Below are 12553 nucleotides of genomic sequence, written 5' to 3'. Positions count from 1 at the left end.
CAATCTCTTGAGGGGTTCTCAATAACTCTGCAGAGTCTATAAAAGGATCCTGAGACCAAGAGAATTGAGAACGAATGTTCTTTAAAGAACAAGATCTTCCTGGAACTCTGTGCTCCAGAGTCTTGGGCCGCAGGGAAGCAGGAAAACTCACGCTCGCTGCCTGGCGTGTGCAGAATATGCTTTCAGGCTTCTTTTGACCAAACATTAATGACATCTGCTTTTCTGTCTCTCCAGGTCGGTGGGTCTCAGTCTTAGCTGCACGGTGGAATTACCTGGGTGATTAACAATAGGCCTAGCCCCATCCCTAGAGTTAGTGACTCAGTTGGTGTGGGGGGTGGTTTAAAAATCCATGACATCATGGGTTTTGAAACACACACACCCCCCCCCCCCCGCCAAGTAATTCTGATGTGAAGCCAAGGTTGAGAACCACTGTTCAAGGCAGTCAATGAGAAGGCAAGCCACCGTGGTGACGTCAGACTATAGCAACGGCAACCTTGTTTATTTAACTGACAGCTGCTCCTGAAACTCTCAGGAAAACTATATGAAATCTTTGTTCTCAAAGTTAAAATATTTATTTTCCATTAAAAAAAGACAAAGTTCAAAACGAGACCAAAAAAATCAACAGCAGTGTAATCACTTTGCTGTTTAGATTTTGTTTTTCTGTTTTTGTTTTTTCTAAGTAGTCAGACACACTTTGTCTACCCAAGAGTCAGTTCTTAGCTGAACTTCATTAGGTCTTCCGGATGGTAATGGCATCGATTGATGTCTTCTAACTCGGCCTCCGGTTCCTCCTCCTGTGTGGCTGCATTCACTCTGCAGGACTCACTTCCTTCCCGGGACAGAGGGCATGGGGGGTGGCGGGGGTGGGGGGGGCTCTCCTCTTGCTCGTCCTCGTGGGTGCCCTGTGTGGATTATCCACAGAAGGTGAATTCCTGGCCTGGTTTCCGTCCACCTCCCATAAGCCACCTCCACCAAATCCCTGCTGAAGGATTTGAGTGTATTTAGAGGTATCTGTGTTTCCTTCATGTTGGAACAGTCAAAACGCAAAACGATGGCCAGTCTATTGCTGCAAATACTCTTAAAATGAATAAATTATGGTGCACGTCAAAGCCCCAACAGAAATTATTTTTATGCTTACAATTTTGTCTTATCTAGAGTATAACCAGCTCCGTTTATTTGAGTAGTCAGCATTGGTCTTTATATATTATCACTATTTGAATCCTTATGATAAGTTGATGGTTCCATGTTTATCTACATATTACACTTTATGATGAATTCAAATTTAGAATGTGGCCAGTGATAGAAGTATCAAGTTTTCACCTTGAAATAACTGAGACCCTTTCTCTCAGCTCTGAAACCACATCTCCAGGAGAGAACTGGGGGAAGAGGTGAGGACCAAGCCCCTGATGGTCTCCAGCCATCAGGACCCATAGAAGGGCCACACGAAGAGGAATGAGTCAATTGATTTCCGAATAGAAGTTCCTTTGCCAACTCCCTTTGCCTGTGAATGTGCTTGGTCCACACCTCTCCATAGCCTTTTAGGACAAATTTCACCCAAGAGTCAGGCAGGTAGCAACTCCTGAGCATAGGTGCCTTTGCTACAGCCCATCCTCCCTCAGTTTAGCCTTGATGACCGACATCTGCTTGTACGTAAGGTGAAAGCGTGCTCTCTCTCCTACTCCTAAGTCATGTCCTAGAATGTGGTTCCAAATCCAGGGGTGTTAGCCGCCTTGCAAAAGCCAGGGAGTGGAATGGCAAGTGGCTTGGTTTATCTTAAGAACGGCCTCCATCCCCAGGAAGCAAGGATGATTCCTCCCCCAGTCACCAATGCACACCCCCCTCCCCCCCCCCCCCCGACGATAGTTTCCAGGTTTAGGCCCTGACAGGGGTGCCTTGTAACTTTCCTTTGTAGCACTTCATTTATGCCACGTTTCCGCATGAGCGCCATAGCTGTGTCTAGCTGTACCCCTGTCCCCCCCCAACACTCGCGCTGTCCTAGACTGAGCTCCTCAAGGGAGCACCTCCCACGGCATGTGCTCTGGATGTTGACTAAAAGATTAGCTAGAGCCTTGGATGGAAACTCAGGTTCAAGGCCATAATGATTGTCCGTATTTCTTTATGGACATAAGACTTAGAAACGTCCTGGGGAAGGAGTGTGTGTTCGTCTTGAACTCGTGTCTGTGTGTGGGAGGGGGTGTGGGGGGGGTGACTAGTCAGTCGGGTCTGTCCTTTGACTTCTGATGCCGTCTTCTCGGAAACCCCTCACAGGCTCTGTCCACGCCACGTCAGTAGCAGCCTCAAGAGTGGAGCAGGCACTGTCGGAAGTGGCCTCTTCTCTGCAGAGCAGCGCCCCCAAGCAGGGCCCACTACACCCCTGGATGACGCTGGCGCAGATCTGGCTCCATGCAGGTACTGCCCTGCCCCTACCCGTGGGCCCTCCCACCACCCACACCCACACGACTGAGCCGGAGGCCGGAGCATCCTGTGGGCACTTGCCTATTTAGCCTTCAGCCCCACATCAGGAGAAATCACGGCCTTTGTGGTCACATGCCAAAATGCCACTACTTCCTTGCAGGAACCACGAGTTGCTGTGTATCTCCCCACCCCATCCCCTGCCTCGATACCCTGACCCAGAGGCTGGTACAGAGCAGGCATCCAACGGAAATTTTCTGATTGGATGCCAAGGGTCCTGGTGAGATCTCGGTGGCGGTTGTAGGGTTTGTGCTGCAGTGGGGACCCCAGAGCTACACCCAGGCTTTCTTTGCAGGGGACAGCGTAGTAGGGTGTCCCAGGCTTCAGAAGTCTGGAAGTCCATTACTCTTTACTGGCTGTGTAGACAGGAGCTAATAGCTTCACCCCTCCCCCTCAGGGTCCACATCTGCACAGTGGGGGTAATAGCACCGGCCTCCTAGGGTGGATGAGCGTGGTGCCTGGCGCATCCTGGGGTCCCTGGGAGAGGGGACGGGTGTGTTGATGGCTCAGATGTCTTCGTCACAGCCAGGGAAGGGGCAGCGCTCTCGATGTCCCTGCCCCCTGTCTGTTGGCACTCCTGCTAATCCGCAGAGGCAGGGGCGGGTAGCAGCAAACACAGGGCTGGAAACCAGCCCAGAAGGCAGATGTGATTGCCCCCCCCCTCCAGTTTCACATGGTTGCTGCCGCATAGCTGGAGATCCCCCAAATAAATCCCACGTGCAGGCATTGCAGCAACGAGCACCCCCCCACACACACAGAGGCTCTGGGTAGGTGATGGCTGCGGATTTCCTTCCGTATTTATATCTGGGTATAGACGGTAACTTCTGTTCCTCAAGTTTTATCACTGGGTCTGTGAGACCCCCAACTGGGCCTTCCCAGGCTAGACCCTCGGGTGCACAGCGGAAGGCCAGATTCGGCTGAGGAAAGTACTTATTACCCACCGTTGTCCATCTATTTAGTCGTCTTTGGCTAAGGCTCATTATGTGATGTTGAGCCTTGTTTGGAACCATTGGCGGACCTTTGTTGGAAACATGGTCGGATCTACCTGGCTTTGGCGGGTCACAGAGCCAAGCTCAGCCGGCCTCTTCTGTGTTGGCATCTTTAATTGAGCCATAACAACTCCCGTAAATTAACAAATTACATTCTTCTAAGCAGAAGTACAAAAGAGGGATGATTCATGAATGTGCTGATTGTTCTTCCTGCGCAGACGCTTGCCAGCATGTGGCCTCTCGCCGGGTCCTAGATGAGCTGGCGCTCAGGGCGTGGGGACAGCAGCAATGCCTTCCTCTGCACTAATGCAGCTCTCCCACAGAAGAGCCCAGTCCCCAGTCCAGGGCCTGGCACCTGTCCCATCCTGCCGCCTGATGAGCGGTGACTCCAGAGAGCAGAGAGGGAAGGCTTCAGTGTCAGGGTCGGCCAGGAGAGACCGGCTGACCCTGCAGGGCCAGTGTGGGGGCAGAAGTGTCTTTTGAATTTGAATTAAAGTTGGGATTTTGGAGGGCCACCGTCTAAAAAAACCAGAAGAGCTGAAGGCAGTCCTTCTAGGCTGGAATGAACTTCCTTGACTTCAGGGACACTTCTTCTTGCCCATTTCTTGGAAAAGTCAGTGACCTGAGTGAGGGTCACTGGGTTCCAGAATGGCCTCTCCCGCTGGCTTGCTGCCCCTTATTCGGTTATTCAGACTCTGTTCCTTTTTGCATATCCCACGTGACTCTTGGGAGGGAATTTTGTGGCTGCTGATGAGAACATTGAAGAACTTGGTAGCGAAGATTCAGTTTAGAGCTGTCCTTGAATTTTTACATGATCACATAATATCCACTTCTCATCGGCACAGCTTACAGCACAGAACAAAGTTCTCGTTGTTAGTTTATAGGTGTGGCTTTTAATAATCTACAAGTTGGTGGGGGGGTGGGCGGGAGGGCAGCTCCTGAGTTGCTCAGTCAGTTGAGCATCCCACTTCAGCTCAGGTCATGATCTCACAGTTCGTGGGTTCGAGCCCTGCATCGACCCGCTGCTGTCAGTGCAGAGCCCGCTTTGGATCCTCTGTCCGCCTCTTCCTCTGCTCCTCCCCCCACTCACGTGCCTATGCTCTCGCTCTCTCTCTCTCTCTCTCTCTCTCTCTCAAAAATGAATGGAAAAACATTTAGAAACAAAACAGTCTACTAGTTGGTGGCATTGGACTGTGGGAAACGAATGCCATACCTGCCTTATAAACTCTGGACAGAATATTCATAGTGCTTATGTTATGTGAATGCACTGAGTAAATTAGAATCTTATGGGGTCTGTGCCGTATTGACTCTTTCAAAGCAATGACTTTGAGTCAAGATCATATATTCATATAGTCTTTGGAGAGGTAACTTCAGAATGAACTGAGAAAACAGCTTCCACTTAACTGTAAGACCTTACCATCTGTGGTTTGAGCTCTACTGCTCTCAGAGGCAAGATAGCAGTGACCAATCACCCCGCCCCCACCCGCCCTGCCCAATGCCGACTCTTGGACAATTTGTGGTTCCATCGTCAGGCCTAGCAATACTGCCAGATTCTGTAAATTTTGCAAGCTTTGGAAGAAACTAATTAGATCAAGGCCTAACGCCCAAGGCCATGGTGTTACTGTGGCATTTGTGGGTCTCTCCTGTCTAGATTGTGTTCTCTGGTGAGCTGAGTATAGTGGGAGCTCATGACGAGAGCCCATGGTGAAGGGGGCCCCCGAAGCTAGCAGATGAGGTCACTCTGAGACAACCTTCGATTTTCAGCCTATTGGATGAGCAGGTCCCTGGGCCACTGGTATGTCCATTTGAATGGCAAAGAGATCATGAATTGGACACCAGAGCCTCCAGCTGCCCTGTGAAGGAATGGGCCAATGGCCCAGCAGGGAGCACAGATCCAGGAAGACCAAGGACATTTGGCCACATAGGGTCCCTCCATTCCTGAGCGTTGGGACTCGCTCCCAGTTCACACCCTTCCCTCTGACCTCCAGCTCTTCACCAGGACACCTGGTGGCTGACCAGCATGGGTTGTGTGTGTTTTGTTCCTTAGTTTGTTGGGACCTCTGTGACAGTTTTATCTAAATTATTTTTGAATAAAGAGTACCTTCCCCTGGTACACAACTGGAAAGGTACAAAGGATGGAGAGTGAAAAGGCTCCATCCTGCCCCTGAGCCTCAGCCACCCACCCACAGCACCCTCTGTTAGCAGGGCCCCTGTGTGCTTTCCTGAGCTGTCACTCGCACACAGAGGTCATTGCTCATCAGCACATGTAACGCTTACTCACTTTTTCCTGGCTGCATAGTATAAATAATTATATGACTCCATTAGTTAACAGATTATTTCTAATATTTTGCCATTACGGACAATGCATCAGTAAGTATCCTTCCAAATATTTATTGCTCTCTATGTTGCGTGTAAGATAAATTCCTAAAAATGGACTTGATGGACCAAAGGGTATACACTCTTCAATTTTGATAAGTTTGGTCACATTGACTTCCACAAAATAGTACCAACTTATAGCCCCGCCAACAGTGTGTGAATGGCCCATTTTCCTGCATCCTTATCGACACGACGAACTCTCAGACTTCTAGATCTCTGCCAGTCTGATAGGTGAAAAGTGGTATTTCAATTGTCTGTTCCTGGTTTCTGCTCATTTATCTTCTCAGGTACTGAGCTTTCCTTTTTTATTTGTAAGCACATGTTATGTGCCAAAGAAATCTGCCTTGTGTCTGTGATATGAGCTATAAATATTTTCCCCTGTTTTTATTTTGTTAGTGTTTTCGTTGGTCTTTTTTTTTTTTTTTTTGGCCAGTTTTTAAAAAATATATTTATCAATCTTTTCTTGATGGCATCCGGGCTTTACATGACATTTACCCGTTTTTATGGTCTCCTTTTCAGAAGTTCCAAGCACCTTCTGGGGCCATTGGTATATATACCATCTTATAAAGGTCAGAAGGGGTTATCTCCTCTCCTTTGTGGGAGAACCCAGGCAAGATGGAAATAAGTGCCTCTGTGGTCTTACTGGGGAATGAGACAGACTCAGGGGAGCTCCGTTAGAGCACGTGATGCTTATTGTACCGCAAAACCCATTTCCCTAGGAGCCGTACTTCTTTAGGAGGCAAACCGATGGTTGGCCATCGGAGACTCACACATTCACAGACCTTCCAGGTTGAACCAGAGCCTTTGCCACACCAGGCGGCAGCTTTTTGTTGCCCATCTTTTAGTTTCCACGTTGGGATGGCGGCTAAAAATGACTTTGCGGTAGGTGGTTAATTTCTGCTTGTTACTTACTAATAATTATAGCTTTCACTTTGGCGCTCTCACAGTTGAAACTAGCGGCTATTCTTAGATGTGCAAGATCAGATTTTCTGATTTCTGCTGGGAACTTAAAGCGGTGATACTCTCACGAATTCCCTGGCCCTGGCCCAGCCTACACCCCGCCCCCACCCCCTTACCAGGCTCCTCCCAGCCTCCCAAAGTCTGCATCCGCAGGATGGAGGGGTCATCCTGTGGCATAGCCCTCAGCTCCCAGACGGGTGGTGTATGGGTCACCGCACAGAAAGCCCCTGCAGGAGGGAACGCTCAGTACCTGGGGGTCGGGCGAGCCCCATTCAGGGCCAGTCTAGATTAAGCAAACCAGCCCCTGCTCCTGCCCGGAGTGGCTTTGACTAAATGGTCTACATTCTACAGGTAGCTAACATTTACCAAGCACTGTCCAGGTATCAGACTTTATTCCAAGGACTTTATATGCCTTAATTGCCTTCTGAGGTGTAAACACCTTAATCACCCCATTTTACCTATGAAGAAACGGATACACAGCTGTCAAGTCACTTGCCTAATGTTACATGGCCAGTAAGGGGAGAAGCCAGAATTCAGCATCCCCGCTCTAACCCCGGGTGGGCGCTCAGGCGTTCAGCACAACGTCTTCCGGCACGTGTTTATGGGCCACAGTCAGAGTGAGGCTCAGGAGGGCAGTGGTCGTAAAGACAGACGCGGTCCCTGCCTTCATGGAGTTGACAGATGTGAGAGAAAACAATTACAGATTAATTCTCATTGTGCCACGTGCTATGAAGGCTCAGGGTTGGTCTCTCATGAGAACTGACGACAGAGGTCGCCCCAAGCCGGGAGCCAGAGCAGGTCTAGGCATGGGACCGGAGGCCTGAGGAGTGATTGATGGTGGTTGGGACACGGGCAGGGAGGCACAGGACAGCACCCGGGAGGCCTGCAGACGGTGCCGGAGAGTGTTGGAGAAATGGCAGGGCCCCTGGGCCTGGAGCCTAAGGAGAAAGAAACGACGTGGCCCGAGGTGAGGCACAGTCCTGCAGGGCCCCTGGTAGCCATGCTAAGATCTTTAACTTAATCCTAAAAGCATTGAAAAGCTACCGATGGCCTTCCGGCAGGAGGGGGAAAGGGTCAGACGGGTGGGAACAGAAAGAGTGGAATACAGAGGGTGCGGCTCGGTGTCTGAGGCAGAGGGAGGTGGGCCCTGAGACGCACTGTCCAGCAGGATCCATAGGACTCCCCGGTGGGTGTGAAGTTGGGGGAGAAGGAGAAAAAAGAATCTGGGAAGAGTTCTGTGTTCGGGGCCTGTGTCAGCGGGTGACTGGTGACGCTGTTCTCTGTGATGGGAAGCCATGGCGGGGGAGCAGGCATTGAGAACTGATGCATTGGGGTCAGGGAGGAAGGGAAACCAGAGTCGTGTTTGAACTTGGAAGTGTCTGGTGCCTGAGGATGCGCAAATGAAGACGGCACGTGGGCAGCTGGACAGTCAAGCCTCCACGTCAGGTTTTGGCTAGAAACAGACATTCGGGAGTGAGGATTTAAGGCCAAGGGGTGTGATAAGAAGGCCCAGGAAGAGAACGTCCAGGGAGCAGGGAAAGGGACAGGACTGCGTGTGATCCAAGCCCCTCCCACATTTAAAATTTGGGCGGCGGGAGGGGAAAAGCCAAAGCGAGGGCAAGGAGGGGGAGGTCAGGGAGGCAGGAGGGGAACCGGAGAGGTGGCACTGTGGCAGCTGAAAGGGTTTCCTTCCAAGGGGCCTGTGCGGCACGATCAAGGGCTCTGAAGTCGGGCTCGTGAACATCCCGGTGTCCCCTGGGTGTAGCCTAGTGCTCTCCGACAGAAGATGAGGGCAGTTGTGACAGCTACACCACATAACACATGGGGAGTGTTCAGTGGGCAGCAAGCACTCGAGAACTCCTCAAATCACTGTTATTAAGGAGGATACGGCTGGTAGGACGTGCTGCTGGGAGGTTGAAGAGGTGCAGACAGAAGCATTTGTTGGTCGTGGCAGATGGGAGTTGGCGGCGGCCATGACAGGTGAGGCTTTGGGGGCCAGAGGTGGAGCCTCCTGATGTGGCTGCAGGGTGGATGGCAGGTGACGAAGACAGGCAGGGGGTACCTAATCCTTCCAGGAAGGGCCCCTATGCAGCAGAGGGGAGAAATGAGGGGTAGCTGGGGAGGAGTGTGGGTTCAAGTTAGGGGGCTTCACAAATGGCTGACACAGAAGCATGTTGATTGCTGCTGGGAGTGATCACGTCAAGACTGAGACCTTCCTTGCCCTGAAGAGAGAGAGGATACGTGGGGGTCTGAATCCCTCTAGAAAGCAAGAGAGTGGTGGGGTCCAGGGCGCAGGCAGAGGGATTGGCCCTCAGTTAGGAGCAGAGTGGATAGGCACAGAGGACAACAGAGGGCTTGTCAATGTGGTGGCAAGAGAAGGCTCAAGGTCTGCTTTGCCAGCTTCTGTTTTCTCTTTGAATGATGAGTCAAGGTCAGCCAAAGGGGCGGAGGGCTTTGGGGAAGGATTGAGGCATCAGGAGAACTGCTGGGCCAGGGCCCGGAGGGGTCAGGTGTCTCCGATGCAGCTAGAGGGTGAGGAGCCAGTCCTGCCACCCCTACCAAGCCACCCAGGGAAGCATTCCCCCCTGACAGGTTGACACAGCCACTCGGAAACTCAGAAATAAGTGTTGATCCGGAAGCTGAGACCCTGACAGAGGCATTTGGCCAGGCTTTCATGGAGGAAAGGCCCTGGCTATGTTCATCCTGGGGACTGTAGGCCCAGCTTGGGGCTCGGCCCAGAGAAGCTGAGGTTAGGACCGATGCATGCAAACAAAATCACTGCCTTCTTTCACTTCTGACCTTCCCCGGAGGAAAAGTAAAGAACAGTTCTGGGGAGAGCTGATAAGGGCGCAGCCCTCCCCTGGGCCTTCATGACTTGGAAGGGTGACAGAAAACTCATCAGGCCCTCGTGCTGACTTTGATATGAAAGAGTGAATTCAGTGGTCCGGGTGCTGTGCTCTAGGAGCCCCTGATGCTTCCGGAAGATGCCCTGTGCTCACCATGGGGACTCCTCGGCCCCCCATGTGCAGGAGCTATCCCAGAACCAAGTTGCTAAGGTTTGTTTTCCAAGCGCAAGTCAGGGAAGTAGGGTTTGGGGTAAAGGAAATGGTTTTAGAGGGTCAGGGGGCCCACTGGCCTAGCTCCCTGCCTGCCTGCAGGCCTGGCCTGTATGATTGGGGAGCACCTGATGGCACACGGGTCTTTTCTTGCATCCCTGTCGGCCAGACCTCAGGTGGAATGGAAGATCTGAGCACCCAGACAAGGTGCCGCCCTTGAACTGCCTCCAGCATATACTGCTGCTCCTTTATCTGAGTTCCAAAATAGGTGTCCCCTCCGGGTAGACTATCCCGCAGAGAACAGGCCTAACTAGCTGAAGGCACATTTGTGAGAAGGCACTTTGCATCTCTCTGGGCAAATGCAGCCCTGCAGCAGGCACACAGCCTGCCAGCAGGATCCAGGCTAGATTTCAGCCCCCCTCTGCCCAGCACCTTTGCACAGTGCACAACATGCACAACCCTGAGCCCAGGGAAGGCATGTTGTAAGCCACTTCTCAACGTTGCAGCTGACATGAAGCAGGTGCTTGACAAGTGTTAGAAGAATGAATGAATGAATGAATGGGGAAACCAGACCTGTGGGAGACTGTGAGTGCATCTACACTGGGTCCCCCAACCAGGAACAGCTCTTCACCTTGAGGAAGAAACAGTCCTCAGCCTTACATGCAGAGCTTAGCTCTTTCAGATAACACCCATAGAAGGTTCAGCAAGTGATTTCAGAAGGCCCTCCACGCAAGGCATGGTTCAACGCCAAGGCAGAGCAGCTCGACTGGCCGTCCAGGACCACAGCCTCTAGTGGGAAAGCGAGCACACACACAGCTCTCATGGGACAAGGTGGACTGGGGTGCATGCTTCCCAGAGCACACACAGGGCACTGGAAGAACAGGAGTGTGAGAGGTGGCTTCCCTGGGGGTGTCTAGGGAAGGCAAGTGCAGCTGGAGTGTGCTGGGGCTGAGAGCCAGGAGTCTTCACAGATGGCCACTCGGGGAGGGCATTTGGGGCAGAAGGAACAGCACAAGCAGAGGTGTGGGGGTGAGACCGTAAACTAAACATCGCGGGAGGCAGTCGGAAAGGTGGCAGGGCCCTAATTTTGAATGCTGAGCAAAAACAGTTGGGTTACAGGGGCACCTGGGTGGCTCAGTCGGTTGAGTATCTGAGTGTTGATTTTGGCTCAGGTCATGATCCCAGGGTCGTGGGATCGAGCCCCATGTCAGGCTCTGCACTGAGCATGGAACCTGCTTGAGATTCTCTCTCTCTCTCTCTCTCTCTCTCTCTCTCTCTCTCTGTGCTCTTCTCCCTCATGCACGCTGTCTCTAAACTAAAAATAAAAATTAAAACAAAAAACATTCGGTTACATTCACCTGCAGTAGGGAACCATGGGAAGTTTGCAAGCAGAGAGGGGATTTTATTTCCAACATGTTCCACAGCAACAGAATGACAAGGACAAACCAAGTGATTCCAAAGGGGACTGTCAGAGCTCAGTGTGAGCTCTCAGAAAGGTGGAAAGTGTCCATGACCCTGAGCAACCCCTTACCTCCGGTTAGAGGCTGTCAGCTGCCAGCAACCAGCACAGAATCTCTGTGCCTGGGACCCCATCAGAGAGTGACCTCTCAGAGCCTGCCCTGCACGGTTCAAGTGCATTCTCGTAGGGCCTGACAAGCGCTCGGTTCCGGGAGCCAGCTTCATTCTGTCTTGCTGTTCCTTTGGTGCAGACTCTTACCATCTCTTACATAAGCTCACAAGGCCCTTTGTTCATTTTTTTTTTTTTTTTAACTTGAATTTAGCCATCGGTGAAGGGTCAGGGAAACTGTTTGCTGTTGCTTCTCTGACCCTCGACTTGCTTCATTGGCCTGTGCCCCAGAAATGGCCCATCTCTGGCCTTCACTGAGCATTCACTAATCTTCAGACTGCACTTTGAACACCTGCTAAACGCTAGAGCCTGTGCTAAGGAATGCAGAGATGGCCGTGACTGGGAGTCGCTCATAGTTTAGAGGGAGAAAACAAGTCTGGTCATATGCTGGAGGCTTTAGGGAAGTACGAAACACCCTTTAGCTCCTGAGTTCTGGCAAGTGGAGAGCAAACTGCCAGCTCACTTACTTAGGGAAGTGGAATCTGAGAAGGTGGCTTGGCATCTGGACTCGGTCAGATTCCCTAACATCACGGCTCAGGTAAATTCGCCCATCCCAAACTGCTGGCCTCCCCGCGGCAGAGGCAGAGCCCCGCGACGTGCCTGCAAGAGCAAAAGCCAAGAACTCAGGCATCCGAGAGACAAGGCCTGGGGCGGAGGGGGCTCTGAAGGGCCACCGCGAGCACGCCCAAGGCCCTCTCCCAAACGCATCGATCAGATGGGACCTGGGGCAGGCGGGGAAGGGCCAGGTGCATGGCTGTGGCAGATGAGCCCCTGGCAGACACGAGAAGCAAAGGTTGGAGGGTCCTCTCGAAAAGATGATGTGCTCCAGGGGACGGTAGAGCTTATTTAGGGAAGCCACATGGAGCCACAAAGGCGGGAGCTGCAGCCCTGTGGACTGAGGGATGGACACTTGTGAACCCCTCATCCAGGAAGGTACTGGGCCTTGTTTGAGCTGAGGACCCCCAGGAAGGAAGGCTTCCCAAGCATCATAAGCTCAGAGTAAATACCTACAGGGACTCGTTACATTCTAGAAGGCCAGCTGTGTTGTCTAGGCAAGAGGACCCCTCTGGGGA

General features: G+C 51.9%; 1 protein-coding gene across 11 annotated transcripts in view; it reads left to right on the top strand.

The window, feature by feature from the left end:
* TTC7B (tetratricopeptide repeat domain 7B) overlaps window positions 1–12553 on the top strand; it is a 255797-nt gene that overhangs the window by 204876 nt on the left and 38368 nt on the right. For all 11 annotated transcript variants that reach the window (XM_043556841.1, XM_043556833.1, XM_043556835.1 and 8 more), the window contains one exon: window positions 2269–2409. In XM_043556841.1, the coding sequence (XP_043412776.1) occupies window positions 2269–2409 (141 nt within the window). The remainder of the gene's footprint in view (window positions 1–2268; window positions 2410–12553) is intronic.

Source organism: Prionailurus bengalensis, chromosome B3 (assembly GCF_016509475.1).
Source record: "Prionailurus bengalensis isolate Pbe53 chromosome B3, Fcat_Pben_1.1_paternal_pri, whole genome shotgun sequence".
In the NCBI taxonomy this organism is placed as follows: Eukaryota; Metazoa; Chordata; class Mammalia; order Carnivora; family Felidae; genus Prionailurus; species Prionailurus bengalensis.
The sequence above is the reverse complement of the archived record's forward strand: the minus strand, read 5'-3'. Positions and strand labels throughout refer to the sequence as shown.